The sequence below is a fragment of the Sorex araneus genome, chromosome 5 (genome assembly GCF_027595985.1).
Source record: "Sorex araneus isolate mSorAra2 chromosome 5, mSorAra2.pri, whole genome shotgun sequence".
NCBI classification, from domain to species: Eukaryota; Metazoa; Chordata; class Mammalia; order Eulipotyphla; family Soricidae; genus Sorex; species Sorex araneus.
The window spans coordinates 34,568,084-34,596,044 of NC_073306.1; the positions used below are offsets into that span (position 1 = coordinate 34,568,084).

Consider the following 27,961-nt stretch of genomic DNA (forward strand, 5'->3'; position numbering starts at 1 on the left):
GAACATCAGAATCTTTTGCTGCCTACATCAGTACTGCAGCCACTGCCAATAAGTAGCCTGCTGCTTGTGAGGTTTTGCCAACTGGACCTTAAGTTAATTTAAAAATATCATCCAATGGTACTACTCGTTCCAGGACAGTCCTGATTGCTAGTTTTTTTCTATGTGCAAGGTCACATTTCTGATTCAATAAAGTATTTCAGTGAATATTGTTAAAATCTTTCAACTCTAATGTTTTGGACCAGGAAACCGCTTAGAGGGCTGGAGTACACATTTCACACTGTAGGAACCCTAGATTTGATCCTTGATGCCACATGATCCCCTTGTGCATGGCTGGTAGTAACCGTCAAGCACTTATCTGGGAGTAGTCTCTGAGCACTGCCAAGTATAGCCTCAAAGTCCAAAGCCCAAAGTGCATGCACATACACACACACACTCTTGTGTGTGTTAGGTTACAATGGTGTTAGGTACAATGTTAGATACAATACTCTGGACTATTCTTCCCTACTCCATAAAATATCACAAGTTATATTTTATGCCAAATGTAAATCACAGCACCTTTTGTTATTTACCGTGTGTTTTGTTTTTTCAAATTACAGGCTGCACCAATAATCTAGGAAATTTTTTTGAACCTCAATTCTTGTGTACTCCCAGCCCAAAGCCCAAAACAGAGGAGTTTTGAAAGCCTCTCAATAATTCAAAGACCAGGATACTGCCTTGCTAAGTGAGAAAATCCGGGCAACCACTTAATGTGTGTGATTCATGTGCCAGGCCTCACACTAATGCATTACAATGCTTTATTTAATCCTCACAGCAAATGGGATTACTTTGCAGAGATTTATTAATCCCATTATATAAAGAAATCTGGTCTATCTAGTAGAAATGACTCAAAAGCCCACTCTTATTAATGCTGCTTTAGGGAAGACATTACCATCTGCCCCTACCCAGTTCTAGGTTAAGTTTCAAAAGTAGTCCTAAATATCGAAATGGTAAATTAACCCAAATAAGAAGTCAATCTAGAAAAAGATGCAAAAAGCACATATAGTGGAAAGTTCAGCACTAGAGCAGTATTTCCCAAAGCAGGTGATACTGTGAGGTGGGGATGGAGGAAAGTGGAGTGCTGGAACCTGGAGTGTAGTGGTGTGGTGCAATTAGAGGATATTTTGTTTGCTCACTTAAAGAATAAAGATGTGCAGAGGTATACTGAGGAATTATTTTTTCTGAAAAGTGGTTAGCAGGTCAGCCAAATTTACGAACCTCTGCTGGATAGGTAATCTATCTTCAGGGAAGTGTATTTCTTGCTCCCATCCTCCATAAATTGAAAACAAAAACAAAACATCCTTTCTACTACATCAGTTTTTGGGCACATTGTTTATTGCACTTAATTTTTTTTATAGATTCATGTCCCAAACTACACACTTATTCATTTTTTGTATCCTCGTAATTCTCACAGCCTAGCATATAGTAAGTACCAACAAATGTTTTGATTTTCAAAGCAAGATCATTTTTGTATCCTTCTTTATTTTCCTGTTTTTTGGGTCACACCCAATGATGCTCAGGGGTTACTCCTGGCTCTGCACTCAGGAATTACTCTTGGCGGTGCTCGGGGGACCGTATGAGATGTTGGAGATCAAACTTGGATCTGCCGAGTGCAAGGCAAACACTTTCTCCGGTGTCCTATCACTCCACTCTCCTTAATTCTTTTACAGTATGAAGATTTGATTTTTCAGCCCTCACATGTATATTTTGAGAGACAATTTCCAATAAGCTCCTTTGAAAAAAGTGAGAAACTGCTTGTGTTCATTTTCAAATTCAAGATCATATCCAGGCATATGTTAGCTGGTTCAGTCATAACGGTTTTGCCTTTGTTCTCATTTTCAGTAAGTATAAAATGGCCTTGAGAAGACAAACACCAAAGCAAAACTCCCTGAACATTAGTCACTGTTTTTTCCCTTCATTCTGAATTTACGAAAGCAAAGGACTTATTCTGATTCTCACCATTTGTCAGAGCCCTGGTCCAGTGAACAAGTTTTCATCCTCTATGAAAGGTTTTCTCAGTTTTTGTCACACATAAAAGCTGTGTGTCGAGACTTAAGATCATTCACTATCTTCTCTTCTATCTCTACACCTTTTTCTTCTTCTTCTTCTGACAGTATTAACTTAGTTTCTGAGTCTTTGGTGACAATAACCACAAAAGATCTTCGTGACTCAAGGATATTAGCCACTACCACTTGATGCCGATAAACATCCAAAGCGTTCCGTGCCCGATCAATTACGATGGAAGGGTCAGTCTCCAACTTAAAGGAAATTACGAATGCTTTGGGAGCCCAGTCTTTAACCAAAGGAGAAAGCATTTTTGGTACCATCTTCATTGTTATCTGTATTAGAAAAAGAAAAAACTTAATAAGCAAAGATCACTGACCCCCCAGGTCAATCTCATGAGGAACTAAGGAAGCAGGAACTCAAATAGTTTTGGCTGTTGATTTAAATGGCATTTCTAACAACTGGGTTTTTAAAACAAATAAAATGCTTAGCTTAGAAACCTCGGTGCTGTAGGGTTCATAATTAGACCAAATTTAAAGGCTTTATAATGGAAGGCAAAGCACAGTGAGGGTTTTCTAATGATGCTCTAACCCCCATGAGCAGTCATCATTTAGAATCTTTAGAACTTCATTTTCCCAAACATCGTCCTTTATTATTATTATTGTTATTGGTGTAGGGCCACACCTGCCAATATTCAGGGCTTATACCCAATTCTGTGTTCAGGGATCTCTCTTGCTGATTTTAGGAAGATCATATGTGGTGCCAGGGATGGAAACAGGGCCAGCTGTATGCAAGGCAAGCATCTAAATCCCTCTTTCTGTCACCTCCTTTATTTTTAAAATAACCTCCCTCAATGCAAATCATTCATTCATGCAAACATGATTTTGGCAGAAGCTCAATAAAATTGTATTGTTTCTTTTTTGGCAGTGTAGGAATCAAACCCAGTACCTCACACATCCAAGGTAAGTGTTCTATAGCTGAGCAAATACCCTAGCCCTTTGAGCTTTCAAAATCACTCAGCACTGCTAGAATGATTGATTCCATTCGAAAAAACTGTCACACTCCTAACACAAGTTAGCACTGAGGAAAGAAAACTGATCTTTATTCTCACTTGATCAAAACTCCTACATATGGTTCTCCATACCTTCTAAGGGGTAGGTGAATTTTGTTTTGTTTTTAATTTTTCAAATAGGAATTGAAAAATGAGGAGCAAGGTAAAGTTCCCAGAGATTGAAATATATGAAACCACTAGATTTCCCCACAATATGTTGTGAACAAGTATGATAGTGATGACACTGGCAATCACCACCGTTGGTTTCTTCTGAGCACCACCTAGCATGACATGTATTTGTGCTCAGGATTATTTCTAGAAATTCTCAGGGGACCACAGTGAGTTAGCAGAGGGGACAAGATGATTTATTCTCTCCTCTGAAGACTCTACACAGCACAAGGACAAGTTATGTATTTTTTTCACTGCTCTATTTCCAAGTCCTAGAATAAACCTAGCATAATAATAGGTACTCAACAGGAATCTGCTGGAGAAATGAACGAACGATCCTATAAAGTCAGCAAGTGTCCCACCAACAGTTTCTCATACTTATTTATTTTTGGACTTTGGGACACTCCAGGTGATGCTCAAGACGTTAATCCTGGTGGTGCACGGGGGACCATATGGGATGTTGATGATTAAACCCAGGATTGGCCACACGCAAAGCTAGAGCTGTACACGCTCTAGTATATCTCCTGCCCATTTTTCATATTTAAAAATCTACCTTGTCACTCAATCAGGAACAAGAAGCCTCCAGATTCCAGGAGGCATCAACATCTCAAACCACATCCCTGCTCTCTCCCCACAAAACTTCCTTAAACTACAGCAAATAACTAAAGAGCTTCCAACTAATCTACACCCTTCCTTCTAAGTCACTTCTTCGTACTGATGCACGAACATTCCCTGGGGAAAAGAAAAAGGAAAAAAAAAAACCTTAGCTCTTTCATGATCCTAGGCTGGAGGGTCGGGGGAGAAAGCCCAAGTTCCTTAAAGAATAGAAAGTCTTCTAGAAAGCCAGCTACCTCCAGCCTGCTCCCCAGCCCCGCTGCACTCTCTGGGGGCTCTCCATCCACACCCAGCACACAGCCCACATGGAAGGCCCAAGGGTGCCCTCTGCTTGAAGTGACACCTTCTCTACCAGCGCTGGTATCCCCTCTCCTCCTCTTTTTAAAATACAAGCCATCACCAAGAAAAACCTTCCTCGAGACTCACCCCAGGCTCTGACTGCGTGGTGTACGTACCTCTCCTAGAGCATGGATCACTCTGTACTGTAATTATGTCTGTGTCCAGCTCCCTCACTAGAGAGTGAGGTCCTTGAGGGAGGGCGGTGTCTGATTCATCTCTGTATCCCTAGTGCCTAGCACAGAAGGAATGCAGAAAGGCCATCTCCAGATCAAGAGGGAATGAACCCAGGATTGGTTAGAGGGGACCAGATCTCTGGTAGAGAAGCGCCCATCACCTGCAGTGGGCCCCCAGATGACTGGATCTTGTGTTCAGGCATTTCAGAGACAGGAACATAGAAATCTGACACGGCCGCAGCCAGGTAAAACATCGCAGAAGGGCCTGCAAAGAGAAGCACACGGTGGCGTAAATCAGGGAGCGAGCGGTATGGGACGAGCCCATTTTGGGACAAGCTCAGTTCCGACTGGAGTTCCCGGGCTGCGACACCCCGGGAGCGTCACGATGGGGCAAGAAGTGCCGTGTCTGGGGGAGAAAAGGCTCTGCCTTGCAGGCAACCGGTGGGCTCCCCGGGCACGCACCTAGCGGGCTGAGAGCCTGCGCCGCAGCCTGCAGCAGATGCAGATAGTCGGCCAGGGTGGTGAACTCTACGGCCAGGAAGGTGCCCGCAGCGGCGGCCTCTTGGTAGCTCCGCAGAGCCGCGGCGAAGCCCGGGAGGGCGTTCTCCTCGGCCTCCAAGCTTAGCAGGCCGGGCCGCGCGGGCCCCGCGGGCCGCAGGGTGGACAGCCACGTCTGGGGCGGAAAGCGGTGGGCAAACGGGAAGGCGGAGCGGGCGCGGTAGAGGAACAGGACCCCGTAGCCCGCGGCCAGGAAGGCCTCGGCCGAAGTTGCACCGCGCCGCCCGCTGCTGAAGTTGTCCAGGAAGCGCACCGGCCGCGCTTCCAGCGGGACCTTGGTGCCGCCGGACGTGACCAACACCACCCGTCGGCCCTGCGCGCCCAGCCCCGCGGCGAAGCGAGCCATGACCTCGGCCCAGCGAGCAGCCCCGGCCGGCCGGGGAAACTCGGCGACCAGGTCCGCTTCCGCCATTAGTCCCGGGCGCACCCGCGCCTGCGCACGCGTCGGCCCCGGCCACGCCCACCCCCCCCGCCGCACACCTGGCCCCCGCGCAGGCGCAGTCGGGAGCGGGCGGCGGGCGCGGCTGTCCGGGGCGGACTGGGCTCGCCGGTAAGCCTCGGCCGCGCGCGCCGCCCGGCCGAGCTGACCCCGCGCTGACGCGAGCGCTCGGCTGCACGGACGGGCCTCGGGAAGGATCAGACCCCTGACGTTAGCCTTAGAGCCCGGGGGGAAAGGACCGACTGGGTCTGACCCTTCCTGGCCACCATCGGGACCTTCCTGGACTCGGACTCCTCGGGAGTTCGCACGACCGGCTTTGGGACTTTGGGACTCCCTGCGAGCAGCGGGTCTTTGGTTTGGGTTTTTATTTAACCCCGTAAGCGCAGTTCCCAGTGCCGGTCCAGCCACGCCTCTCCCCTGCCCTGTAAGCCCCGGGAACGAGTCGACCTTGTTCCTGTGACTCCGGCGTCCAGCATCGCCTGGCAACCGCCCTAGAGACCAGCGCTACCCGCTGCAACATGGACATCATCTACCCCCTGGCGGTGCCCAAGGGGCGCCGGCTCCGCTGCGAGGTGTGCGAAGCCCCCGCCGAGCGGGTGTGCACGGCCTGCACGGTCACTTATTACTGGTAGGCCTGAGACAGCGCTACCCCAGTAGACTCCTCTCCCGGGCACTGGGCTTCGCACATGCTGTAGTTCGTGTCCCTGCCAAGGATCATCCCCTCCCCACCTTTTGTTTTTTTGGCGCCATCGGGAGTGTGTGTGTGTGGGGGGGGTGCACAGCTTTACCCCTGGCTCCGTGCTCCGAGCACACTCGGGACGGGCTTGGTGGACCATACGGGATGCCAGGGATCAAACCGGCTCAGCCGCGTGCAAGGCAATTGCCCTGTCCACTCTACCATCTCTTCTGCCTCAACCAAGGTTCCTTTAAGGTGGCTTTGATGTTGGTGAGCCCCACAGGTAACTTACGTGGAGCGGGAAGGAGAAAGATGGTCACTTTCTCCCCAGCCGCCTCTACCACTCGGGACCCAGAGTTACTGGGTTCTTGTCTCGCTCGCGGAAAGGTATTTCAGGAGTAGACAAGCAGTGAAGTAAATAGATTTTATTCAGAGGTTTCTGAGGGAAGGAGGACAGGATAAGTGGGAGAGAGAAATAGTAAGAATAACGTGCTCAAGGGAAAACACGGGCCCCTACACATAACCGAGATTTAGACGCAAAAGTATGAAAGCATGAAAGTACGTATCTCAAGAGGGGAGATGCAGGCGACACATGTGCTCAGCCACGTGGGCACAAGCAGCACATGGGCTCAGGCAGCATCTGTGCTCCCTTCCTTTGTTCAAGGTGTCTTTTATAGGGTTTCTTCAACCTGCCCCCACGTGGGGCTTCTTTCCAGGTAAAAGTTCGTTGCTAAGGTTACCAGGGAGGTTGGGAGTGGTGATGGCCTTCTTTGGGGAACCTCCTGGGGAGGGGTCCATTATCCTCAGGGTCCGCTGATGGTTTCCTCCAGGTCTTTTGTTTTCTTTTTTTTTTTCTTTTTTTTTTTTTTTTGTCACACCCGGCGATGCACAGGGGTTGCTCCTGGTTCTACACTCAGGAATTACTCCTGGTGCTGCTCAGGGGACCATATGGGATGCTGGGATTTGAACCCGGGTAGGCCGCGTGCAAGGCAAACGCCCTACCCGCTGTGCTATCGCTCCAGCCCCAGTCTTTTGTTTTCTTGAATCTGCAAGTGTTAAGAGTCTCCTTCCCAGAGACTCTGTTAAATCTCAATTTTCATTGCCAAGGGCCTTTCCCTATCTACCTGCCTACATCAGCTTCAGGGCTTTGAGGCATCTGTGGGTCCACTTACTCCCCCTCTTACCCAGTCTGCTCTAGGATGCAGTCTTATACTGACATTGCTGCCTCCGCACATAACTGCTCAATTTCTAAAGTGATAAAGTAGAGAGAGGGGAAACAAGATGATTTCAGAGAGGGCTCAGTGCCATGAAGACAAAGGAAATGTGATGCAGGGGTTGGGCAGGGGAACCTCTTTGTGAGATGAGTAGTTACCTATTGATCTGGAGACAAAGGAAGGAGCAGGGCCAGGGAGATGCTATGCCTTGCATGTAGCCCTCCCAGTTCCATCCCAGGTACCATATATGAGCACTACTAGGAATAAGCCCTGAGCACAGGACCAGCAGTTAGCCCTGAGCACAGCCAAGGTTGTTTCCCCAGCCCCAAATAAGCGTCATTACAGTATACTCCACAGGCAAGGCTGCCGCTCAGGCAGGGAGAGATCTGGGAACTCTGAGCATGAAAGCCTAGTCACTAGGGCAGTGTCTGGAATGTTTTCTCTGAAAAAAAGTACCGTTTGAACTGAGTCTTGAAAGGTCAGTAGGAACTTGTCCTAGCAAGTTTGCCCTGAACAAACAATGAAGAAGGAAGGGCAGGGCATGCTTGAGTGAAAGAAAAGCATTTTCTGAGAGCTGAGAAAAATAATCGAGGTAGCAGTTGCTGGTTTTTCAGTTTTAGTTCAGGACCCACTAGCAGGTCAGGAAAAAAATCACCACCGCCAATTAAAGAAAAAAGTTATATAGAATTGGAAACTTGATTTGGGGCAAACTTTTGTTTCACTGTTTTCTGTGGACATCTGTACTGAAATGTATTTTTCACTATGACTTGAGTCCAAAGAGTTGAAAATCACTATGATGAAGAGTAGTAGAAATTTAAACCATGCAGATAAGAGTTAGGACCAACTGGTGACCTGAGATTTTGTCATTTATCCTTTGGGAGACCATGGGTAGTACTGGCATGCTGTCATCTGTGGCAAGCAAGGATGACAGCAGTGTGAAAGACAGATAGGAAGGCAGACACTGAAGCTGTGTAGTTGTTGCATCGTCCAGAAGGCATGAATTTCCCCTCAGTGCTATTACAGCACAAATACATCCTTTGTTCTAACACTGACGGCTGCGTCGGAAGGGACTGTAAGATGGTTTGTAGTTTTCAGCAGCTTCTGCGTTCCATGAGGGAAAGGGCTACGTGGTTGTGTTTTCTTCGTTGCAATTAGATGCAACTAGAGAGGGAGCTCTCATGACAGATGAGAGCATGTATTGCATGTAGGAGACTGGGCTTTGATCCCTGGTACAGCTTGATACCCAGACATAGCCAGGAGTGACCTCCAAGCACTGAGCCATGAGTATTATCTGAACATTGCCAGGTATAGTCCCCCAAACAAATAAAACAGAACGCAGTTTAGCATGTACCATAAACTAGAATAATCTCTCATTTCTCACCACCCATACCCTCTTTTCTTTGATGTAGTTAAAGAGATTTTTCTTTTGCTTCATGTTTGTTTTTGTGTCACACCTGGTGATGCTCACGGCTTACTCCTGGCTCTACACCCAGGAATAACTTCTGGTGAAGCTCAGGGGACCATACAGGATGCTAAGGATTGAACCTAGGTCCGCTGTGTGCAAGACAAACACCACTGTACTATCTCCAAGCTCCTTCTAATTTTTAAAGCCCCTTCTTTGCTCAATTTCTTTGCCTAAATCTTTCCATCTGTTGAAGACTAGACCTCCCTTTCTACCAGGAATCTTAACTGGTCTCTTTCATTCTGAAGTTCTTAGTTTAAATTTTATTTCCTCAAGAACATCTGTTTGAAAATATAGTCTGAGAGGTGCACACAAACTGCAGAGTGGGTTGAGAGGAGAAGGTATTACTTTTGGCTGGAAGGGTAATAAAATGAGGTGAGGGGAAGAATGTCCTTGAGGGGAAAAAATCCTTTAAAGTTCCTAACAAATACAGTAATAGAGAAAATAGTCAACTTGAATTTGCGACAGTTATTTTTGGTTTGTTTGGGAGCCATATCCAGCGAGGCTCTGTGCTGCTGCTCCCTGCTCAGTACATGGTAGTGGTGGTGGTGGGTGGTGTCACCCCTGGCAGTGCTCAAGGGATCATGCGCTGGGGATAAAACCTGGGCCTCCTGCATGCAAAGTATGTGTTGTAGCCCATTGAGGTTTCTCTCCAGCTCCTAGATATTTTTGTGAAAGAATTTTTCCTGATTATAATCATAATTCATATTCATTGTGGAATATTTAAAAATACAAAAGGTACAAGAGAAAGAATCCACAATCCCGTAACCCAAAGATTAATAAATTGTCATTAGTATAATTGTATGCTTATCATTCTGTGTTGCATTTTGAAATTATTTCCAGGAAATAGATTTTAGAGAAAAGACATTCAAATACATACTGGAACATGGCAGGCAAGATAAAAGAAGCTTTAGTACTACAGGTTAGTAAATTAAAGCAGGTTGGTAAGAGTCATTTGTGATAGTTTTTCCTCTTATTTAACATATTGGACAAAAATTAAAATGCCTTCACTGGCCTCGATGAGAGAACACTGACGTGGTATCCAATAGCAGGAAGCAGTAGTGAACTGGAGAATAAATGCCTTTACCTAAAGACAATCAAATTCAGTTTTGAAAAACACAATAGTGGCCAAACAAAATATGTCTGGCTCACACGGTGCTTGATTGTGAACCCTGATTGAAAACATATTTTCCACTCCTTATTTTCCTTTTTTTGTACAAACCCTGCGTTTGGGTATTTAGGGTGAGACAGATGAATATGGAGGGATTTCACAAATATATAAATAAAACCCACTTTATTAAGAAAGGCAAGATATGCAAGTGCTTTCATTTGAAAAAAAAGTTCAAGCAGTTCAGCAAGTTAATATTTTCAAGTGCTTCACATATTACTCAACAAACCCCCTTGTGTTAAATACCCCACGGGATGCTGCTGTTTCTCTAACCTGACTGTTCAGTGCTTTTACCGCTTTTGCTTACTACAATTGTCTATTTGAAAAATCCTTCATGCACTTAATGTCATTTCCTCAGTGGTCTCCGTTTGTAAGAACATACGGTGCTGCATTTCTTTGATCCCACAGGGGAGAAAGGAGAGAGGGTGCTTGAGGAACGCCCGTATTGCCCATGGCTGCTTCATGCTTCCCAGCAGAGTGAAGTAGGTAGAACTGTCAAGAGAAATTTGTCCCTACCGTCCGCATCTCCTCCCTTCTCAGGCTGGGAGAGCAAACAGTGAGCATCAGAGAGCTGAGTGGGAAGAAAGAATAAATTTAATTTCATACACTTGAAGACTCTACTTAGAAGTGGACTGTAAAGCCAACAGGGCAAAAGGAGTGCGTGTATCCCAAGTTCAGGAATGAGATAGGGGCCTTCGGATTTGACAGAAAAGGAAGTGGGAGAGGGTGAGTTACGATGAAGACCAGATGCTCAGTCATGAGATGTTTGCCTTGACAGGGAGATAGGTTTCTCCAATAAAAAGGTATTTCTTATAACAGTGCTCATTCTTTGTAGGTCAGAGGCCCGAGTTTCATCTCTTGGTAGTTAGAAGGTTTTGTGAGTCTACAGAGCCTCATTTGATCTGTGCTTTCAATAGCCCATGTGCCTGAAGGGGCACATCGCTGGAAGGCCTGTCTGGAACACCATGAAGCAGTCTGTCTGAAGCTTGGGTACTCTGTCCTTCACACACAAGAGACCATGTAGTTCTCAAAGTTTAAAATTGTTACTCTCGGGCCTGGAGCGATAGCACAGCGGCTTTTTTGCCTTGCACACGGCTGACCCAGGTTCGATTCCTAGCATCCCATATGGTCCCCTGAGCATCGCCAGGAGTAATTCCTGAGTGTAGAACCAGGAGTAACCCCCGTGAGCATCGCTGGGTGTGACCCAAAAAGCAAAATAAATAAATAAATAAATAAATAATAAAAAATTGTTACTCTCTAGCTCTTTAAACAACAGCTAGTTGATCCCTGTCACTGTCACTGTCATCCCGTTGTTCATCGATTTGCTTGAGCGGGCACCAGTAACATCTTCATTGTGAGACTTGTTACTGATTTTGGCATATTGAATACACCACAGGTAGCTTGCCAGGCTCTGCAGTGTGGGTGGGATACTCGGTAGCTTGCCGGGCTCTCTGAGAGGGGCAGAGTAATCGAACCCGGTTCAACAGGGTGCAAGGCGAACTCCCTATCTGCTGTGAATTAATGGACTGGAGCATAGCAAGCTCCTTGTGGCGTATGTGATATGCCAAAAATAGTAACAACAAGTCTCACACTGGAGACGTTACTGGTGCCTGCGCGAGCAAATCAATGAACAGCGGGATGACAGTGCTACAGTGCTACTCTCTCACATTTAGTTTTTTTTTTTTTTAAGTGCTTTGTAATAGAAAACTCATGATGTGTGCATCCAACATCAGAGTCTCAAAATACATGAAACAATAACTGGCAGAGTTAAAGGGAGAAATAAATGATTCAATAATAGTTCATTTCAAGGGGCCAGAAAGATAATATAGTGGATACAGTTGCCTGCAGCCAACTGAATTTGATCCCTGGTACCACTTATGGTCCCCCAAGTTCACCAGGAATGATCACTGAACACAGAGCTAAAAGTAAGCCTAGAGCATAGCAAAACATGAACAAAAAAATTCACTTCAATCTGCTATTTTTTTTTTAATTGAGTCACTGTGAGAACAGTTACAGGGCTTTTAGGCTCGAGTCTCAGTCATACTATGCTCAAACACCCATCCCTTCACCAGTGCACATGTTCCACCACCAATAACCCCAGCATACCCCCCTCCCACTCTCCCTCTGCCTGTGTGGCAGATGATTTTCACTTTACTCTTTCCTTACTTTGATTACATTCAATTTTCGACAGGAAACTCACTATCATTATTTGGAGTTTTTCCCCCAACAGTCAGAACTGTCAGAATGGCATCATTAGATTGTATGTTTTCTATTGTTGGTAACAAAGAGACAATATGTTATTTTCAGTAATGTATAATAGAACAACTAGATTGGAAATCATCACGAAAACTAAGAATCCGGAAAACTCAACCAAATAGGTTTAACAGGCCTAAAACATAATAACAGCAGAGTCCACATTCTTCTGTGGTGAATATGCAGCACTCCAGGGTAGATTCATGTCAAAACATAAACCTTACTTCAGTAAATTTATAAGAATAAAAATAATACAAAACATGGCCTCAGGGCTGGGGCAATAGCACAGCGGGTAGGGCGTTTGCCTTGCATACTGCCGACCAGGGCTCAATTCCCAGCATCCCATATGCCCCCCTCCCCCTCCCTTGCACCGCCTGGAGTAATTCCTGAGTAATCCCTGTGTGTCACCAGTTGTGACCCAAAAAGCAAAACAAACAGACAACCCCCCCCCAAAAAAAAACATGGCCTCTAAGGTATCTGATTAATAATAACAAGAAATTTGGGGGAATTTGTGAATGTGTGGAAATAACACACTGAAATAGCCAATGGGTTGAAATCATGGAGTAAAATAAAAATTCTTTAAGATAAATGACTATAAAAACACAACACACTTGAAATTTTAGTAAGCAAAGAAAGTAAAGTAAAGTAAAGTAAAACTTGGAGGGATATTTTTAGCTGTAAACATATACGTTTCAAAAATGGAAGATCTCAAATCAAGTCTTCTACTTTAGGAACCTAGAAAAAAAGAAGAGTAAACTCAACCCAACATTAGCAAAAGGCAGGACTTGCTAAAGATAAGAGCCAAGATAAATGAAATAGAGCTGCATAAATGAAATAGAGACTAGAAACACTAGGATAAAAGCAGAGTGAGTTGGTTCTTTAAAAAAGATGAACAGGGCTGGAGCGATAGCACAGCGGGTAGGGCGTTTGCCTTGCATGCGGCTGACCCGGGCTCCATTCCCAGCATCTCATATGGTCCCCTGAGCACCGCCAGGAGTTAATTCCTGAGTGCATGAGCCAGGAGTAACCCCTGTGCACCGCCGGGTGTGACCCAAAAAGCCAAAAAGAAAAAAAAAATGAACAAAATTGACAAACTTTTGGCTAGACCAACCAAGAGAAGATGCAAATTACTAAAATCAGAGTTGAGAATAAACTTGTACCTTTTACCATCTACAAAAAGGCCCAAACATAAGAGCTAAAATTATAAAAAAAAAATTTCAGAAGACTACATAAATATGTAATCTTTGATTAGGCTCTTTCTTTAACCCCAAAAACATAAGGAACAAAAAAAAAAAAAAGAAGCATAGATCACCATCAAAAATCAAAGCTCATGTGCGTCCGAGAAACTATCAAGCTAATGAAAAGACCTGACCTTCAAAGGTGGCAGGGTGGGATGAGGTGGGGGACACTTGGGTGGAGGCTGTGGTGTGGGAACACTGTGTGTATGCATAAACCCTGTCATTTAAGTATTGTAAATCACAGTGTCTAAAATAAGTTTTGTTTTTAAAAAGAGTGAGAAGAAAAACCATGTGATGGAAATAAGTATTTGCAAGTTACATAAGATTCTGGTATTTAGGACATGAAAAAACTTTAAACTCAACCATGAAAAGGAAAAAGACCCCACCAAAATGGGGGAAAGAAGACTTGACACAACCAATGATGTGCATTCCACTCTGGAAGCATCTACATCCCACGCTGGCCCTGCCACACCTTCCTTTTATAAATTCACAAGGCTTGGGGGCCGGAGTGGGTAGGGCATTTGTCTTGCATGCGACAGAGCCAGCTTCAATCTCCAGCAGCCCATATAGGCACTTCCAGGAGTAATTCCTGAGTGCAGAGCCAGGAGTAACCCCTGAGAATCACTGGGTATAACCCAAAAAGAAAAAAACAGTCACAGGTGTTATATCTAGAACATGCTTTCTTTCCTCCCTTTATTTATATTATTGTTTTTTTTTAATTACCAGCTGTTTGAGTTTTCCCCATTTCTGTTTATGATAATTTTTTCATTTTCAAAGATTTTATCCCTTTAGGAAAATTTCTTGATTAAAAAGAATAGGGAAAGGAGTTAAATAATTATTTTCCCAATGAAAATATATAAATGACCAAATACACATATGAAAAGATTTAACATTATTAGTCACTGGGAAATACAAGATAAAATCACAATTAGATGTAATTTCACATTCACTAGAATGGCTAGACTAGGTATAATAAAAAAGACAAAAAAAATCATAAGTGTTAAAGGATATAGGAAATATGGAATTCTAAGTTGCTAGCGGGAATGTAAAATGGCACAATTTCCATGGGAAACAACTTGGCCAGCCTCACAAAAGTAAATATAGAATTACTATATGACCCAGAAATTCTATTTTTCTTTTTTCTTTTTTAATTTTGGCTTTGTTTTGGGGCCAAACCCACTGTGCTGAGAGGCTGTCCCTGGCTCTGTATGTGGGGGGAGGAACACACCATATGTGGTGCCAGCAGCCAAACCAGGGTCAGCTGCATGCCTTTACTCCTCTGCTAGTGCTCCAGCCCCAGCAGTGCTATTCTTAGATATATGCCCAAGGGAACGGAAAACATATGTTTGCATGAAATCTTATGTATGAATATTCATAACAGCGTTATTTATAATAGCAGAAAAGTGAAAGCAACAAGCCCAAATGCCCACCAACTGAGGGAGGGGTAAAAGTGATAGATCCACATCTCACAGTGAAATGCTATTTCTGAAAAGGAATATGATCTTGATGCAGGATGAAATATGGATACATCCCGATAACAGTATGCTGAGTGAAAGAAGCTTGACACGAAAGGCTATATTGTCTGTTTTCATTTATATGTGATGCCTCTAGATACTGATTTCTGAGCATCAGTGGTAGAAAAAAAGAAAGTAGCTGTTAGAGTTTCTTCTTTGAATCATGAAAAATGCCCTGAAATTACACAGGGGTATGCAATCTAGTGAATATACTAAAAACTGTGAATTTAAAGTGGAATCCGCGCCTGGCTGTTTTCACTCGGGGTGCCCCAGAGGGGGGCGAGTGAGAACCCTCCCTGCCCCAAGGGACCCAGCCCCGGCAGCCGACCTCCACTACCCAACTGCTGCCACACTCCAGGCTGCTTTCCGGACACATTATAAGACACTCCCTACTCATTTTCTATAATTACCACACCATATTTGATGGAGTTCAGACAGTAGGCAACAAATCATAGAGAGTAATACATAAATATATATATGTCACTGTCACTGTCATCCCGTTGCTCATCGATTTGCTATATATATATCTATATATGTATCTATACATATATAGATATATATATGTGTACCTCTCAGAGAGCCTGGCAGCTACCCATGGCGTATTTGATATGCCAAAAACAGTAATGATAGGCTTCATTACCCTGACCCTGAAAGAACCTCCAATCGTTGGGATAGACGACTAAGGAGAGGCTGCTAAAATCTCAGGGCTGGGAGGAATAGAGACGTTTACTGGTGCCCACTCGAGTAACCAACGAACAACGGGATGACAGTGACAGTGATACAGTGATACACTTTAAAATGGTGACTTTGGGGCTAGACAAATAGTATAGTGGGTAAGGCCAACTTTGCCTGGGACCAACCTGGATTTAATCCCAGCACCACATATGGTCACTCAAGTATCGCTAAGAATGAACCTTGAGAACACCATCTTACCCCCCAAAACAAAAATGGTGAATTTCATGGCATATGGATTTAATCCCAATTCCAAAAATCTGAAACAAAAACCATTGAAAGAAGGCTCAGAATTGCAGGGATTCGAGTCATTCAGGACAATTATTTCTGAATAGGACTGGCCGCTCTCTAGGAATTCCAATACAACCTTTCTGCTGTATCACAAGTGTTCCATGACTGTGGTGTCTAATTAAGTTTTTTTTTTTCTTTTTGGGTCACACCCAGTGATGCTCAGGGGTTACTCCTGGCTTTGCACTCAGGAATTACTCCTGGCAGTGCTTGGGGGACCATATGGGATGCCGGGGATCGAACCCGGGTCGGCCGCGTGCAAGGCAAATGCCCTACCCACTGTGCTATTGCTCCGGCCCCCTCTAATTAAGTTTTTAAAGATACTAATATGCCTGTAAAATCGAAAGGCTGTGCGCCCACTGTCGCCGTGCTTTCCTCCGTTTGAAAACAAACGGGTCTGGAGTCCAGAAAAAGCATCTCAAACTTTTCCCACTTAGGATTCCTCACCTTCGAAACAGTAAGAACAGATTTCACTTGGTTTTCCAAATAGGAATCACAGTTTACACCAAGTCCTGCATCCCTGGGCTTGAGGGAATACTGACGGTGTATTCTACATAAACCAGCTCAATGGAGCACAGAAAGTAGTGCAAGTTTCTTCCTGAGTTGAAGCTTCTGGTGACAGGAAACTGTTTCCTAAAATGTCATCAAATATCAGCTTCAGTTTTCTTTCCCAAGGACAAGACCCTCAGGTCCCTCTGTTCTGATGATACGAGGAATGTATCAGTGATAACACAGTGGGTAGGGTGTTTGCCTTGCATGCAGCTGACCCAGATTCCATTCTTCCTTCCCTCTCAGAGAGCCCGGCAAGCTACCGAGAGTATCCCGCCCCCGCAGCAGAGCCTGGCAAGCTACCTGTGGTGTATTCGATATGCCAAAAGCAGTAACAACAAGTCTCACGATGGAGATGCTACTGGTGCCCGCTCGAGCAAATTGATAAACAACAATACAATGATACAGTGATACAATGACCATAGGAGCTGATGGGCAACACAGAGTTAAAGATGTCTTTGTTAAACAGAAACACTGAGGTTGTCCCAGGATGATGCTGTGACTTTGCCTTGTGAACCTGCATCTGCAGGAACAGCCTCTTTGAGACCATCCCCTGGACCCCGCCCTGGTTTTTACACCAGCAAATAACCACATGAAGGAAAAGAGATTTGTCAGAATACTCTGCTTTGCATTGGCTTTGCCTCTCCTGGTTCTAGGGATTAAGGTTAGTAGTAGTAGGGCCAGTGGACTCTGAGATCAGGCCCAGCTAACGGGCTTTTTGTTTGTGTTCGTTGCCAGTGGCCCAGTTCATCAGAAAGCTGACTGGAACAGTATCCACGAAAAGATATGTCAGCTCCTGATCCCGCTGCGCACTTCCATGCCCTTCTACAATTCAGAGGAAGAGCGGCAGCACGGGCTGCAGCAGCTTCGGCAGCGACAGGTAGGCCAGCCCTGCAGGACCGTGGGGTTAACTGGGCATGCAGCCACAGTGCCCACAGCAAAGGGGGTCAATGACTGGGCTACCAAAGATTTTGTGTCTCCATGTCCTTGCCACCATTCCATCAGCTGTCCGTCCTGTGTGCATGGATACCTGCTGTATCAGTTGCGTAGGGCTGCCCTAACAAACAGACTGGATAGCGGGCTTCCTCTCTCCCCTCTGCCAGTTGACCTTCTCTCTAGGTGTCCCCCTGGCCACCATTGCGCAGGACTCCTAGATGGTCTCGTTTTTTCCTTCCACAGAAGCATTTGATTGAATTCTGCTACACCATCGCCCAGAAGTACATCTTTGAAGGGAAACACGCAGATGCCGTCCCAGCGGCTTTACATTCTCTCCGCTTCCGCATGAACTTGTTCGGCCTGAGTTCGGTAGAGCTGGTGCCCGCTTACCTGCTATTGTCTGAGGCTAGCCTTGGTAAGTGGAGCAGGCAGGCATGTGCTGTCCCTGGGACCCTTCAGCAGTGCTCATATTTGCGGTCAGAGAGTCTACCCATGGCATTGGTGGCAAATACTTTTTAAAAATTCCTTAGAAGAAAACCTGGGGGTAAAGCTTTATGATCTTGGATTGGGCAGTGGTTTTTATTTTTTTTATTTATTTATTTATTTATTTTTTTTAATTTTAAATTTATTTATTTTTAATTAGAGAATCACCGTGAGGGTACAGTTACAGATTTATACACTTTTGTGCTTATACTTCCCTCATACAAAGTTTGGGAACCCATCCCTTCACCAGTGCCCATTCTCCACCACCTGTAAACCCAGTGTCCCTCCCACCCTCCCCAATCCCATCTCCCCCCCACCCCACCCTGCCACTGTGGCAAGGCATTCCCTTCTGTTTTCTCTCTCTAATTAGCTGTTGTGGTTTGCAATAAAGGTGTTGAGTGGCCGCTGTGCTCAGTCTCTAGCCCTCATTCAGCCCGCAACTCCCTTCCCCCACATGGCCTTCGACTACAATGTAGTTGGTGATCGATTCTCTGTGTTGACCTTTCCCCGGAACGTGAGGGCAGCCTCGAAGCCATGGAGTCAACCTCCTGGTACTTATTTCTACAGTTCTTGGGTGTTAGTCTCCCACTCTGTTATTCTAAATACCATAGATGAGTGCAATCTTTCTATGTCTGTCTCTCTCTTTCTGACTCATTTCACTCAGCATGAAACTTTTCATGCCCATCCACTTAACTACAAAATTCTTGACCTCCTTTTTTCTAACAGCTGCATAGTATTCCATTGTATAGATGTACCAAAGTTTCCTCAACCAGTCATCCGTTCTGGGGCATTCGGGTTTTTTCCAGATTCTGGCTATTGTAAACAGTGCTGCGATGAACATACATGTGCAGATGTTGTTTCGATTGTACTTTTTTGCCTCTCTGGGATATATTCCCAGCAGTGGTATTGCTGGGTCAAATGGGAATTCAATATCTAATTTTTTGAGAGTCGTCCAAATTGTTTTCCAGAAGGGCTGAACCAGTCGGCATTCCCACCAGCAGTGAAGAAGGGTCCCTTTCTCCCCACATCCTCTCCAACAGCGGTTGCTTTTGTTCTTTTGGATGTGTGCTAGTCTCTGTGGTGTGAGGTGGTATCTCAAAGTTGTTTTGATCTGCATCTCTCTGATGATTAGTGATGCAGAGCACTTTTTCATGTGCCTTTTGGCCATTCGTATTTCTTCCTTGGTAAAGTTTCTGTTCATTTCTTCGCCCCATTTTTTGATGGGGTTGGATGTTTTCTTCTTGTAGAGTTCAACCAGTGCTTTATATACCATTGATATCAACCCCTTATCTGATGGGTATTGTGTAAATATCCTTTCCCATTCTGTGGATAGTCTTTGTATTCTGGTCACTGTATCTCTTGCGGTGCAGAAGCTTTTTAGTTTAATGTAGTCCCATTTGTTGATCTCTGTTTTTACTAGATTGCTTAGTTCCGTGTCACCTTTGAAGATACCTTTATCTTCAATATCGTGGAGGGTTTCGCCAACCTTGTCTTCAATGTACCTTATGGTTTGTGGTCTAATGTTGAGGTCTTTAATCCATTTTGATCTGACTTTTGTGCATGGTGTCAGGTCAAGGTCTAAACCCATTTTTTTGCACGTGGTTGTCCAGTTGTGCCAGCACCATTTGTTAAAGAGGCTTTCCTTGCTCCACTTCACATCTCTTGCTCCCTTATCAAAGATTAGATGGTCATACATTTGGGGTTGTGTGTAGGGATATTCCACCCTGTTCCATTGGTCTACGGCTCTGCCTTTGTTCCAGTACCATGCTGTTTTAATTGTTACTGCTTTGTAGTAAAGTTTGAGGTTGGGGATGGTGATGCCTCCCATCATCTTTTTCCCAAGAATTGTTTTAGCTATCCTTGGACGTTTGTTATTCCATATGAATTTTAGGATTGCTTGATCCATTTCTTTGAAGAATGTCATGGGTATATTTATAGGGATCGCATTGAATCTGTATAACGCTTTAGGGAGTATTGCCATTTTGACAACATTGATTCTCCCTATCCACGAGCAGGGTATATGTTTCCATTTCCTCATGTCCTCTTTAATTTCATGGAGTAGCGTTATGTAGTTTTCTTTGTAAAGGTCTTTTACTTCCTTGGTTAAGCTGATTCCGAGGTACCTGATTTTCTGGGGCACGATTGTGAATGGGATTGCTTTTTTCATGTCCCTTTCCTCTGCCTCATTGTTTGCATATATGAAGGCCATGGATTTTTGGGTATTGATTTTGTAGCCTGCAACTTTACTGTATAAGTCTATTGTTTCTAAGAGTTTCTTAGTAGAGGTTTTAGGCTTCTCTAGGTATAGTATCATGTCGTCTGCAAATAGTGAGAGTTTGATTTCTTCCCTTCCTATCTGGATGCCCTTAATCTCTTTTTCTTGTCTAATAGCTATCGCAAGTACTTCCAGTACTATATTGAAGAGGAGTGGTGAGAGTGGGCATCCTTGTCTTGGGGCAGTGGTTTTTAGATATGTTGATTAATGACACAAAGAACAGGGTCTGGAGAGATAGAATAGTGGGCAGGGAGCCTGCCTTGCATGTGGCTAACCTGGGTTTGATCCCTGCCACCACATATGGTTCCCCAAGACCTGCCAGGAGTAATCCTTGAGTGCAGAGCCAGGAGTACAGCCACAGTATTGTTGGTGTGGGCCACCAAACCAAAGACATATAGAACAAAGAACAAAAGAAAAAGATAAATTGCACTTCATCAGAATTTAAAACTTAAGCATCAGGGGCAGTTTTTTTTATTGCTGTTTTAGGGGTCCTTCTTCTAACTTCTTCCTCTCCTTCATCTCTTTTACCCCCCTTGTCGAGAAGCCTGTTCTAGCTCTGCAGATGGGGACAGATCTCTTTCACATGTACCAATGTGGCAGTTGCTTCCCTTTTTCTGGGCATTTTGCCCAATAACAATTATGCTTCCATTGATGTGGTTGTTTCACCAAGGTCTCCCTCTGACACTAGACTATGAGCTCAGGGAGTCCTGGGACCATCTTCACGGTGTCTTCACACCCAGGAAGGGTTTTAGTGCAGAGAAGTTACTCAGCCTCCCCATTCACACTGCCTGCCCCCTTGGAGAGGTGGTGTCAGCATTTGTTGAACCCAAGTTCTCTTCGGGGAAGGGTTTTGTGGATGAAATGAGTGTATGTGAGCTGAACATGAAAGTGCTTTGCAAGGTAGAAAGTACTATCCAAATGGAACCTTTCATTGTAACCCCCAGGGCCATTGACTTAAGACCTTGTCAACCCTTTTGAACATCTAAATAATTCATGTCCATTGTGCATGTGCCTTGTTCCTCTCAGAGTTTCTCCAGACTGGAATGGAACAATAACAGATATTCAGCCTCCCCACCTGCTTTGGGAATTTAATCAACTAGAAAGGAAGTATCAGTAACAGCAGTAACACTTCAAAGAGGAGCCACTTTGTGTGTGTGTGTGGGGGGGGGGAATGGAAGGGGAGTGCTCTGGTGCAGGGTGTGGTATTGGGATGCTGTATGCATAAAGCCATCTTGTTAATAGTATTATAAATCACGGGACTTGTCTAATTTAAACTTTTTTTTAAAAAAAGTTTAGAAAACCTCTTTCAAAAGCATATTTAGAAATTTTAGAAAAGTTCAGGAAAAAAATTTTAGAAAAAAAAATTAGAACAAAAAGGAGGATTCACCTCATTCATCTCTGCCCGCTGCTGCCAGCACCCCACCCTGGAGCCAGGCTAGCACAAGTTCACTTTCCAACCTGTCCTTACTGCTCAGGTGTCCTCAGCATCAGGGTTTTTGTTGTTGTTGTTGTTGTTGTTGTTTTTTACACACACTGGCATCCCTTCTGCCTGGAATCTTCTTCCTGGTCCCGGCCAGGCTTCCTCCCAGCCCGCCAGCATCTGCCCCAGAGTGCCCTTCTCAGAGAGGCATTGCCTAGTCGTCAGGTCAGGCCTGTGCTCCCCATTTCACCTGTGCTCCCTTCATTGCCTTCACTGCTCTGTGTTTGTCTGATTCTTCTACTTCACTTGACTGTAAGCTCCTTGAGGTCAGAGATCAAGTCGGTTTTGGGGGCTTGTTTTTGCTTTTTCACCGGCAGGCAGGCATGGAGCCCCTAGGCAGAGTGGCGGAGACTCGTGAGTGAGGGAAAGCTTCCCACTTGGTAAATTCCTCCTGTGATCATTACTGCCTAGTCAATAATTCGTCAGGCCTAAGTCACGGAGGGAAATGACGTACCAGCATGGGGAGGCGAATGCTGTGCCCTCGGGAGCTTAACAGCCTCTCCTTTGACTCACCCTCTACTTTCATCACTGAGTCTTGCAAAATCTCCCTGCAGAATGCTTCGCCCACTAAGCGGGGTCAGCCTGTTATCCCCACCTCTGACAAGTGCTTCTGTTCCTTAGTTCCCCTCCTTTGTCTTGCACTCTTAAAATCCGCCTCTAGGATACTTGCACCTTTGGCAAGCTGTCTCTACTCCAGGCACGCACCACGTACAAGAGTGCACACCTGGAACTGCCCCTCCCTGGCACCGTCTTCACCAGCACAGACCCGTGTGTTCCTCGTGTCCCATATCCCACCTCTGAGTTTGTGCCCTCACAGATTCCTGGCACCCCCACCCCCAGCCCACCCCCACAGCATGACTTTTGTCTTTGTTTTTTTTTTTAGGGGGGTCACACCCAGCGATGCACAGGGGTTACTCCTGGCTCATACACTCAGGAATTACTCCTGGCAGTGCTTGGGTGACCATATGGGATGCTGGGAATTGAACCTGGGTCGGCTGCATGCAAGGCAAACACCCTACCCGCTGTGCTATCTCTCCAGCTCCGACTTTTGTCTTTGGAACTGTTGCTTTCAGACACCTCTCCATACCTGCTCCTCCATTGTTTTCATTAGTGAGAACCCCACAGTGGAAATTTACATTAAATTTCCACCATAAGTCAGAGTTCTCTCCCAATTCCTATCGCCCCCCCCACCCCCCGCCACTGCGCCCCCAAACAACCTGGCCTGAGTCACGTGTCTTTAAATTTCAGAAGACCTCTGTCTGAAGTTCTTAGCTTGTAGATAGAACCCAGACGTGAGCTCTGACTTTCCATCGGCGTGGGCCAGGAGCACAGACCTCAGCCTCTTGCTTCTAATCTAGTAACTTCCTGTTTTAGTTTGGCCGCCAGCCCAGTACTGTTACTTGCTTCCTCTTACAAACTTTCCCTTCAGGCCTCTTCCCTTCATTCAGTGATGTATAACTCGTCATTATAAAATAAACTCATGTTGGGCTGGAGCAATAGTATAGTGGGTAGAACATTTGCCTTGCATGCAGCGGAAGCAGGTTGGATCCTTGGCACCCCAAATGGTCCCCTGCACCTCCCAGAGTGATCCCTGAGTGTAGAGTCAGGAGTAAGCCCTGAGATTGGCGGGTATGACCCCATAACAACAACAACGATGCATAACACTTAAAAAAATACTCTCATGGTGACATATAAACCAGGCCTTGAGGAAGGACAAAGAGGAAATGGTTGACTTCTAAACCCAGTGAGGGTTTGTGTGCACATCTCCTGACACCCGATCAGACAACAACAATACATAATAATCCAAAAAATGCTCTCATGGTGACATATTAACCAGGCCTGGAAGGAAGGACAGAGAGGAAATAGTTGACTTCTAAGCCTCGTGAGGGTTTGTGCACACATCTCCTGACCCCTTACTGTGCCATTTGTGTCACAGCATCTGGCAGACACAGGTCTTCATCACACAGCACAAGAGAGACATCACTCTCTTGTCTCTTCTATAGGGAAAATCTTATTTATTTATTTATTTATTATTTAGTGAGTCACAGTGAGGGTACAGTTACAGATTCATATATTTTGTGCTTGTTTTTCCCTCACGCAGTGTTCGGGAGCCCATACCTCCACCAGTGTCCATTCTCCACCACCAATGAACCCAGTATCCCTCACACCCCCCAGTCCCATCCCCCCAACCCCACCCCATCTCTGTGGCAGGGCATTCCAATATGTTCTCTCTCTCTCTCCTTTTGGGTCTTGTGGTCTGAAATAGGGGCATTGAGTGGTCATCATGTTTGGTCACTAGTCCACTTTCAGCACGCATTTCCCTTACCACGAGGGATCTCCAATCACTTTTTATTTGGTGTTCCCTTCTCCATTTGGTATGACATTCCCCCAGAGTGTGAGACCAAGTTCCAAGCTATGGAGTCAACCTCCTGGTATTATATACTACTATTCTTGGGTATTAGTCTCTTACTCTGTTATTTTATATTCCACAGATGAGTGCAATCTTTCTATGTCTGTCCCTCTCTTTCTGGCTCATTTCACTTAGCATGATACTTTCTATGTTGATCCACTTATATGCAAAGTTCATGACTTCATCTTTTCTAACAGCTGCATAGTATTCCATTGTATAGATGTACCAGAGTTTCTTTAACCAGTCATCTGTTCTTGGGCACTGGGGTTTTTTCCAGGTTCTGGCTATTGTGAACAGTGCTGCGATGAACATATAAGTGCAGATGTCATTTTGACTATACTTTTTTGTTTCTCCAGGATATATTCCCAGAAGTGGTATTGCTGGATCAAATGGAAGCTCAATTTCTAATTTTTTGAGAAGCGTCCATATTGTTTTCCAAAGGGGTTGGACCAGTCGGCATTCCCACCAGCAGTGCAGGAGGGTCCCTTTCTCCCCACATCCTCTCCAACAGCGGTTGCTTTTGTTCTTTTGGATGTGTGCTAGTCTCTGTGGTGTGAGGTGGTATCTCATAGTTGTTTTGATCTGCATCTCTCATAGGGGAAATCTTTACTCAAGACTTCACCTCTCAAATACCAACCATCAGAACTTCAGTATAAGAACCTGGGTGGGGAGATAGAATAGTCAGTTTTTCCCTACCCCATTGTTCCTCTCACGCTACGGACAGGACATGCTACCCTGTCCGTAGCGTGAAACACTTCCTTCTCTCTGCTGCTTCCAGCCTTATAATGTTCTTTTATTTATTTACGTTTTGGAGAGGAAGTGAGCAAGGGGGTTTGTGCCATATCCTGCCATGCTCAGAGCTGACTCTTGACTCTGTGCTCAAGGATCACTTCTGACAGTGCTCTGCGGGGCCTATGTGGTGCCAGGGATTGAACCTTGGTCAGCCAAGAGCAAGGCAGACGCTTGACCTGCTGTGCTCTCTCTGAGTTTCTATCATCATACTTACACTCTACTATAAATGTATTTGTTTTCATGTCACACTTATTCCCTCCATAAACATATAAACTATTCACAGATATTAACTTGTTTCATTCTTGAATTCCTATAACTCAACATGAGGCCTGGTACATAAAGGGTAATTAATGTACATGTGTATAAATTTTTTTTAATATAGACAATTTACATATGATGGAATTCACTCTTTCCAAACATGATGCAGTGATTTTAGTATAGTCATATAATCACGCATCACTCACCCTCACTGGTTCCAGGATGTTTTCATTACTCTAAAATGAAAAACCATGCCCGAATCTCTGTAGATCCTGGCCAGCATAGCTGTCCCCTGCTTCCTGTCTGTATGGATTTGTCGACTCTGGATTTACATACATACAATAGGTAACCTTCTGCATCTGGCTTCTTTCATTTCATGTTTTGTTTTCAAGGTTCATTGAGCCTGTATCAGCACTCTATTCCTGTGTGTAAGTGAATGTCTTAAACATTTTTCCTTTTTGTAATTAAAAAGCTGTGATTTATTGTTAATGATTGCTGAGTTTTAGGCATACAGTATCTCAACAGTAATCCCACCACCAATGTCAACCTTCCTCCATCAGTGTTCCCATATTCCTTCCCCACCCCAACCCCTGCCACATCCCTGCCCATCACCTTGACAGGCACATTACAAAGTTCCAGAGGTTGCAGCTTAGATCTCATGTTTTCAGTGTTGTTGAGTCTGTCTGTGTTTGGGATATAAGGATATATCACTCTCCCATGTCATCAGTTTAACTGACTCCCTGATGCCTGTTCACCCATTGCTTCCTACTTCCCATTTCTTCTCCCTGCCCCCCCCCCCACCCGCTTGATTTCTTTCCTTTCCTGTCCTTCTCTCTAAACACCGGGGGCAGGGTGATTAGGCATCTTCCCTTTACTATAGTATATTTCCCCATCCAGTATACAATACACCACAGATAAGTGAGATCATCCTGTGTTTGTCTTTCTTATTCTGTCTTACTTGAGTAAATAAGTCTTTAGTAGTGTGCTCATGGATATGGATTAACCACATTTTGTATATATACTTGTCAGTTGCCAAGACAACAGACATTCAAATATTCTCTACATGTTTTCTATTATAAACAGGCTGTTACGAACAGCTGTGTACAAGGTTTTGTCTGTTTCTAAATATTTAAGTCAATGAGTAAGTGAATTAACCAATAGGTGAGGAATCATTATCGTGCGTTCTCTGACCAGGATATTAATTATAACCATCTTTGCTTCCTTTGGGCAGGTATGGGCCATATTGTCCAGGCTGAGGAATATCTATCCCAAGCCCAGTGGACAGTTCTTAAATCAACTGAATGTTCTAGTGCCACCCACTCTTTGCTGCACCGAAACCTGGGCCTTCTCTACATAGCTAAGGAAAACTACGATGAAGCACGCTATCATCTGGCCAATGATGTAAACAAGATAAATTGCTTTTCTTTTTTTTTCTTAATTTTGAAAATTATTTTTTAATTTTTTTAATTGAGTCATCGTGAGATACATAGTTACAAAGCTGTTCATGATCAGGTTTCAGTCATACAATGATCCAACACCCATCCCTCCACCAGTGCTCATTTCCCACCACCAATGACCCATTTTCCTTCCCATCACCACCCCGTGACCCGGGGCCTCCCCACCCCTGCTTCTATGGCAGGATCTTTCCTTCTCTCTCTCTCTCTCTCTCTCTCTCTCTCTCTCTCTCTCTCTCTCTCTCTCCCTCTCCCCTTCCTTTCTGGACACTATGTTCTGCAACACAGCTACTGAGCGGTTATTGAAGGAAGAAAGGAATAGATTGTTTTCCTTTTATAAACAAACATATTAAGCCTTTCTCTTAAACTGTCTGTTTACAACTGACTGGTGGGGAAATTATCAAGAACTCAATTCTAATGACCTGTGTTCAAGTCTTTCCATTTCCTGGCCATGTAATCATGGCCATTTCATGTTGTGTCCCCAGGCCTCTCTTGCCATGAGGATGACAGTGGGGACAGGAGAGCATGGTGGTGAGGGAGAGCTTGGCTTCTGGCGCTGGCATTGTCGTCTCACTAGTTGCACAAGCCTAGACAGGACATTTGTCTTCTTTCATCTCTTGTGAGACAGATAGTTTCTGTCCCATTGGGTCATTGCTAAGATAAATAATAGGGTAGAACATGTGTAGTACATCAGCCATTGTGTTATTTTTATTATTATTAGGGACTGAAGTGATAGCACAGCAGGTAGGGCGTTTGCCTTGCACGCGGCCGATCCAGGTTTGATTCCTCCATTCCTCTCAGAGAGCCCGGCAAGTTACCAAAAATATCTTACCCGCATGGCAGAGCCGGGCAAGCTCCCCGTGGCGTATATGATATGCCAAAAACAGTAACAACAAGTCTCACAATGGAGACGTTAGTGGTGCCCGCTCGAGCAAATCGAAGAGCAACGGGATGACAGTGCTGCTTGAAACAGTATGGTTTACAGTAGTGTTGATGTTGATGCTTTTGCTGTACAAAGTTCCTACGTCTCCACCAGCACCACCAAAATAGTGTGGAAAACCCTCCACTACATCTGTCTTTTCTAGTCTTCCCTTTTTTTTCCTTCCACCCCATCCCCACTTAGTAACTTCAATTCTGTTGTCAGAGTCCAAGGATTGTCTTTTTTTTTTTTTAATTTGGTCATTATTTTAAAAATAACATCAATGACTCTACTTCAGAGTGTGGTTATTAAATTTAAATGAGTTGGAGCTATGAAAGTACTTCATAAACTTTACCTCTGTACAAATGCTAGACAGGATGATGGGGGTGATTATTGAACATTCTTCCAAAATTTATGAGGCTTCTATTAGGAATTCAGTATTAGATCCTATTACCATGAGAAGGGGGCTGGAGCAAT

General features: G+C 44.7%; 2 protein-coding genes across 4 annotated transcripts in view; one reads left to right on the plus strand and one right to left on the minus strand.

Moving 5' to 3' along the window:
* Positions 1 to 918: 918 nt before the first annotated feature.
* Positions 919 to 5,377, minus strand: PPCS (phosphopantothenoylcysteine synthetase). 3 transcript variants are annotated; one of them, XM_004614297.3, is made up of 3 exons: positions 4,849 to 5,377; positions 4,548 to 4,651; positions 919 to 2,375 (listed from the first exon to the last, which is right to left on the minus strand). In XM_004614297.3, exons 1-3 carry the CDS (start codon positions 5,354 to 5,356, stop codon positions 2,052 to 2,054), a joined length of 936 nt encoding a protein of 311 aa, XP_004614354.3. In that variant the 5' UTR covers positions 5,357 to 5,377; the 3' UTR covers positions 919 to 2,051. The 3 variants fall into 3 exon arrangements, with proteins under 3 accessions (XP_004614354.3, XP_054995159.1, XP_054995158.1); XM_055139184.1 differs by lacking the exon at positions 4,548 to 4,651 and having other exon boundaries at positions 4,849 to 4,987; XM_055139183.1 differs by lacking the exons at positions 4,548 to 4,651; positions 4,849 to 5,377 and adding an exon at positions 4,330 to 4,477.
* Positions 5,378 to 5,628: 251 nt separating this feature from the next.
* Positions 5,629 to 27,961, plus strand: part of ZMYND12 (zinc finger MYND-type containing 12) — a 31,034-nt gene continuing 8,701 nt past the window's right edge. Inside the window, exons 1-4 of the mRNA XM_055138417.1 lie at positions 5,629 to 6,011; positions 17,216 to 17,357; positions 17,657 to 17,828; positions 26,343 to 26,512. Of these exons, the coding sequence (XP_054994392.1) occupies positions 5,902 to 6,011; positions 17,216 to 17,357; positions 17,657 to 17,828; positions 26,343 to 26,512 (594 nt within the window). The 5' untranslated portion in view covers positions 5,629 to 5,901. The remainder of the gene's footprint in view (positions 6,012 to 17,215; positions 17,358 to 17,656; positions 17,829 to 26,342; positions 26,513 to 27,961) is intronic.

Excerpts from the sequence above, each read along its gene's own strand:
- PPCS (XM_004614297.3), bottom strand. The coding sequence starts at position 5,356 with ATGGCGGAAGCGGACCTGGTCGCCGAGTTTCCCCGGCCGGCCGGGGCT. Across the intron at positions 4,652-4,848 it reads GCAGGCTCTCAGCCCGCTAG|GCCCTTCTGCGATGTTTTAC; the intron begins GTGCGTGCCCGG and ends TTCTCTTTGCAG. Across the intron at positions 2,376-4,547 it reads CATCTGGGGGCCCACTGCAG|ATAACAATGAAGATGGTACC; the intron begins GTGATGGGCGCT and ends TTTCTAATACAG.